The sequence below is a fragment of the Ictalurus punctatus genome, chromosome 15 (genome assembly GCF_001660625.3).
Source record: "Ictalurus punctatus breed USDA103 chromosome 15, Coco_2.0, whole genome shotgun sequence".
In the NCBI taxonomy this organism is placed as follows: Eukaryota; Metazoa; Chordata; class Actinopteri; order Siluriformes; family Ictaluridae; genus Ictalurus; species Ictalurus punctatus.
The window spans coordinates 13,027,727-13,034,070 of record NC_030430.2 but is presented as its reverse complement, the minus strand read 5'-3'; the positions used below and the strand labels follow the sequence as shown (position 1 = coordinate 13,034,070).

Sequence of the window (6,344 nt, the reverse complement as noted above, 5' to 3'; positions counted from 1 at the left end):
TAGCTGTGGGGATTTGTGCCCTTTCAGCCACAAGAGCATCAGTGAGGTCTGATATCAGGTGAGGAAGCCTGTGGTACAATCGGCATTCCAGATCATCCCAATCGTGTCCAGTGGGGTTTAAGTGAAAAAAATGTCTCACTGATTTTGACTGTAGCATGGTTGTTGGTGCCAGATGGACTGGTTTGAGTATTTCAGAATCTACTGATCTCCTGAGATTTCCACACACAACTGTCACTAGAGTTTACACAGAATGGTGTGCAAAACAAAAAAACATCAAGTGAGCAGTGGTTCTGTGAGCAGAAATGCCTTATTGATGAGAGAGGTTAGAGGAGAATAGCCAGACTGGTTTGACAGGAAGTCCGCAACAACTGATTCATCGCTGGTGGAGTTTATGACTGTGAAATGCCGGCCATAGTACCTGCCCAGACAGTTTACCACTGTGCTCGTTGTTGTGGTATACATTCCACCTGGCACTAACTCAAGGGAAGCGCTAACCTACAGACAGTGCAAACAGGCAGATTTGTCATTGTCGCTGGAGACTTTAATCACACAAATCTGAAATCAGTGCCACCAAAATTCCACCAGCATGTTGATTTCGTGACATTTAATGTCTATGGTACAAGCACTTTAGACCTTGTTTACACCAACGTTCACGGTGCTTAAAAGGTTGCATCCCACCCCACCTACGCTGCTCGGACCACATCTCTGTTATACTAATCCCAGCATACAGACAACTCTTGAAATATGCAAAACCTGTTCTGAAAAAAGTGAAAAACTGGTCTTAAGGGGCCATCTTAGCACTTAAGGAGTGTTTTGAGCACACAGGTGGGAATATGTTCAGAGAGGCTGCTACACAACACAACACCAAAGACTTGGAGGAATACACAGCATCAGTGACTGGCTACATAAGCAAGTGCATAGATGATGTGCCTTCCTTCAAGACCATCACCACACGTGCCCAAACCAGACATCTGTCCTGGGCTACCAGAGAGCCAAAGAGCAACTATGCAGAAAGAATCCACAGTCACTTCCTAAACACCAAGGACACAATGTATATGTGGCAAGGCATTCAGGCCATCACAGACTACAAAGCTACACCACTTGTCTGTGATGTTGACATCCAGCTCCTAGATGCACTGAATGATTTCTACTCATTGCAGGGAAGACCATCCCAACTACCACCAACCAAGGACTCTGTCCATCTGTCCATAGTAGACTTCAGTAAAACTCTGTTCAGAATTAACCCATGGAAAGCTGCTGTCATGACAACATACCTGGCCAGGTGCTCAGGGTGCTCAGGGAATGTGCTGATCAAATTGCAGATGTCCTAACAGACATCTTCAATAACTCCCTGAGCCAAGCAGGCATCCCTGTGTGCTTCTAGATGACCACCATCATCCATGTGCTGACGAAATCATCTGTGACCTACCTCAATGACTACCAGCCCATTGCACTAACACCTATCATTGTGAAGTGCTTTGATTGACTAGCCATGAAACATATAAAGAGCAGTCTTCCCAACACACTGGACCCATTCCAGTATGCCCACTGTCCTAATTGCTCAATAGATGATGCCATATCTGCTGTTATCCAATTGTCTTTGACCCACTTGGACAATTATGTGAGGATGCTGTTCATAGACTTCAGTTCAACATTCAACACAATCATGCCATACCAAGTCATTGAAAAGCTGAGCCTATTGGGCTTGGCCACCTCCCACAGCAACTGGATCATGGATTTTTTCAGGTTGTCAGGATCGGCAACACCATCTCCAGCACCACCACACTGAACACCGGCAATACCCAGCTGTGTGCTCAGTCCATACTGTTTACAGTGCTGACTTACACCTGTGGAGCAAACTACAATTCAAATCACATCATCAAGTTTGCTAATGATCGTACACTTGTGGGTCTCATAAGCAAAAATGATGAGTCAGCATAGAGGAAGGAGGTGAAGCAGCTTGCAGAATGGCTTAGAGACAACAATCTATTACTCAATGTTGATAAAACCAGAGATGATTCTTGACTTCAGTAGGACCTGAGTGGACTGCACATCAAGTGAAGTAGTTGTCCTGTCTAGTTAACATGCACTGTCCTATGTATTTATTGACCAGTGTCCTGTGCCACTGTATTGTTATGTGTTGCACCATGTTTCTGGGGAAATGACATTTTGTTCCAACGTATACAAGCTATATGGAAGAATGACAGTAAAAACCACTTGACTTTACTTGAAGTAAAAAACAAAACAAAAACATTGCCTGGTCTTTTTCCAATCTGTGAAAAAAAAAAATCAGCATGTATGAACAACCTATGTTCACAATGAACTTCCCAAACTATTAAATGAACCATGCTGTTTAGAATTACTACCTGTTAAAGTATACATGCAAGATTTGTTGAAACATCAGCAGCACATGACAGGAATTACTCAGCTTTGTTTTGGTTCTGTGACTGTGACAGTTGCTAACAAAATTCATAAGCAAATAAATTGTCACTGACAGCCAATAAAATGTATAAACATATGGAAAAAAGGGGCAAATAATCAACAGCAATGCTGTTTTGTACACCATAAAATAATCTGAATTTAAGTCAAAAACTCCTAATTTCTCTAACAGATTAAACTTTTTAGGTCCTGGAAGAAAGATTTGTATTTTTCCGAGCCACATTTAAATAAGGGATTGAATAAGTGATACGAAATGCTGTGGCCTTTTAGGACTGTAGTTTGACATTCAATTAATATAACTGTCACTAGACAATTAATTTATTCTTTCATCTCCAGTAAGCTCTGTGTTCTGGTCAGGGTTGGAGTGAATCCAAAGTCAATACAGACAACACGCAAGGCTGGAGAATCCACCGAGAAATGGGATGCTGGTCAATTACACACACACACACACACACACAAACACACACACACACACACACACACACACACACACACACACACACACACACACACACACACACACACAAACAGCTATGGGCAGCTAAATGTAGCCAATCCACCTACTAGTATGTTTTGGATAGTGTGAGGAAACCAGAGACCCTGGGGGACAACCCACGCAAACACAGGGAAAACACGCAAAACTCTGCACAGACAATAACCTCAGGACCAAACCCACAATAGAGAATTTCCCAATTTAAGAATATTGTTTTCTGGAAGACAAGCTTTTACCTATATAACGATGCAAAATATTTGACAGTGTATTTGTACAACCCTTATTGACTAAATGGGTGGTGGTGGCTCTGAGCTGAACTACTGAATGGAAGGTTGTGAGTTCAAATCCCAGAAATACCGAACTGTTACTACTGGGTCCTTGAGTGAGGCCCTTAAGATTGATCTGATCCGCTGAATGGTAAGTTGGGGTAAAGAAAGGACTAAAGTGCCTGCCAAATGAATAAATGAAAATGTACATGTGCTCATTAGCATAAGAGATAAATATACCGACATTCTGACCCAATTCTGAAATATGTCATCAGAATATGTGATTTTAACAAAATCCACATAGACTGTCTACAGAAGTAAACTCTGTGTTGTTATTGCACTTATATAACTTACAGACCGTTCTGCTTCCTATATAAGTGCACCATAGACTATAAAAAAGCTCCTACGTTCTAGAATCTATATACTGCATTATTTGTTCAGCAGAGAACCCATTTGATAGTTAATTTACTCTGTCACTTCAGTGTTGCAGTTCTGCAGCATGGCAAGGGTTAAACAGGCTCACCATTCTTCGCAGTGCATTCTGGGACAGTAGGCGATTCACAATGGCGGCGAAACCAAATCAATTAAAACTTTTGTATCTGAGTTGGATATACGCAACGATTTTTTCTCGTATTACATTTATTGACGCCACTGGCCTGACGTGGGATGAAAACGGATACATTCTTTACTGCCCCTGCATGGGTAATTGTTCATTTTGCACCTTTACAGAAAGGTGTTTGTATCAACAGGAATAATGCTAAACGTAAACGGATATCACTGACACGATTTTGTTGATTTAAACCGTCGTCATCTTTTCTCAGAGTCGTAAATAGATGATGTAACTCAGCGAAAACGTTGCATTGTTTGTCTTTTTATCTCAGGTCGGTTTGGAAACCAGGCGGATCATTTGCTTGGATCGCTGGCTTTTGCCAAAATGCTGAACCGGACTTTGGCGGTTCCGCCGTGGATCGTTTATCGGCATCACGCGCCTCCGTACACTAACGTAAGTGTCTTTCTCTCGTGCCGTTCATTCATACGGCTCATATAGAGAAGACTCTGCAGTTTATTAGTATGGAATAACTCACATTAATTAGACCAAACGATATGGGATCATATTGGGGCAATCCTAACCGACATCTTAAAGAAAAAAAAAACCACTAAACAAATGTCCAGTGCGAAGCAAAAAAACAAAAAACCCCAAACAAAACCCAACTACTTCTACGCGTCACAAGACAGTGACCCTTTCCTACAAACGTAGTTCCACATTTCTTATATCATGTGTCTTGTCTTTGCCCACATTTTACCTACAAACTACCAAGCACGACTTCAAACTCCTTGAAGAGTTAATTATTTTAACCAGTCATTTGGGCTCACAACATGAATGTGAGGTTTGGATACAAAGGGTTGTTTCTTTGATGCCAGTGGATTAAAGGCTTATCATGAGAATGCTCATTATCACTCTCATCTTAAGGAATTTAATTCCTGGGAAGGTGATTAGAGTATACGCTATACATTTGTGCATTGTTAGTTTAATTGCTTGGAGTAAATCAGTCCAGGTCCTCGGGCACCCTTATAGATCTGTCCAGTGGAGACAGTTTTGCTGTGTATTCAGCTTGCTTTCTGCTCCCCTGTAACAGGTGCATGTTCCCTACAGTGAGTATTTCCAACTGGAGGTGCTGAAGCAGTACCACCGTGTGGTGAGTCTGGAGAACTTCATGGACCATCTTGCTCCTACACACTGGCAACCAGGCCAGAGAGCTGCTTACTGCTTCGAGTCAGCCGTCCAACGGAGTTCAGATAAGATGAGCTGCCCTATGAAGGTGTGGTGGGTTTTGGTGGGAATATGTTGTAGTCCATGTTATAAAAGCCTTAGTTTGAATACCGTTGCTTCCATGAAGTCTTTACCATGTCTTTGGTAATATTAGACATTGACTTGAATGAAATCAAGCTGCTTAAGGTGATAGCCAGTATGCAGAAAAGACTTTGAGTGGCTCTGTGGGCTGTATGTTCCTACCTGTATATTGTTAAAGAACAATGACATGGATTGCAATATATACATAATTATATTGACAATGGTAGCAATATTATGATATGTTAATTTTATACAATGTTTTTGCCATTTTGTCCAGATGTAATTTCAAGATAGTATCCCTGTTTTCTTTGTTTGGAAAGACTCTCAGATTAGACACAGACAGAGAAATATGAAGAACTTTCAGCATTAAAGATATATGAAATGCTATTCAGTTGTTTTATTTGGTGGTTTAATAAAAGATGGTCATTAAAATTAAGTAGTGTTCTTGGCATCAATAATGAAGCCCTGCCCTCTACTGGCCTTTTAGGATAATTACTCATTTTATATACAGGATGGAAATCCATTTGGTCCATTCTGGGACCACTTTGGAGTTGAATTTGACCGTTCTGTCCCATTTGGTGGCCTGTATTTCAGCTCCTACTACATTCCACATTGGATTAAAAGGTATGAAAGTGCTGAGGCTGAATGTTTCATGATTTCATTACCTGACTTCAGCTAGAGTGACTGTTCAAAAAAGTCTTTCATTTAACGAGCAATCACAGAAATGCAGATAAATTCATTACGTCAGGTTTCCCCCAGCGGAGCACCCTGTGCTGGCTCTTCCTGGAGCTCCAGCCCACTTCCCTGTGTTTGAGGAGCATGTGGGTCTACAGCGCTATGTTGTGTGGACTGAGAGGATGGTGCAGGATGGGGAGAAGCACATCAGCACACTGCTTTCCAGACCTTATGTAGGGATTCACCTCCGCATTGGATCAGACTGGGTAAGTGCTGTGTACTTGTTTATGCAAGCACATGGTTGCCTAAAGTTGCCATATTGCTGTATTTGTGTCTCACAGTGTTAATTGTTAAAATTTGCATTTCTTTTTGTACCTGTGAATATTTTCAGAATAGTTTTTCAAATTATTCAATCAGTTTAGTGCTCAGATTTGTGTATTCTTTTTATGAATCCCATGGATGTTGCTCCACATTTGTCTCTTGTCTTATCCATTTTTAACATGATACTCTCTTGGTATTGACATATCTAATGCTGACATATTCCTAGCAATTGAGATCATTCTGCCTTGTCTGTTATGTGCTGTGTTCACAAATAAAATCTGTATAATGTCTATCAAAA

General features: G+C 41.1%; 1 protein-coding gene across 1 annotated transcript in view; it reads left to right on the top strand.

Annotated features, from left to right (window-relative positions):
- Positions 1–3,723: 3,723 nt before the first annotated feature.
- The window catches only part of pofut1 (protein O-fucosyltransferase 1), a 5,178-nt gene continuing 2,557 nt past the window's right edge, over positions 3,724–6,344 (top strand). Inside the window, exons 1-5 of the mRNA XM_017488151.2 lie at positions 3,724–3,900; positions 4,080–4,201; positions 4,836–5,018; positions 5,562–5,674; positions 5,799–5,991. Of these exons, the coding sequence (XP_017343640.1) occupies positions 3,762–3,900; positions 4,080–4,201; positions 4,836–5,018; positions 5,562–5,674; positions 5,799–5,991 (750 nt within the window). The 5' untranslated portion in view covers positions 3,724–3,761. The remainder of the gene's footprint in view (positions 3,901–4,079; positions 4,202–4,835; positions 5,019–5,561; positions 5,675–5,798; positions 5,992–6,344) is intronic.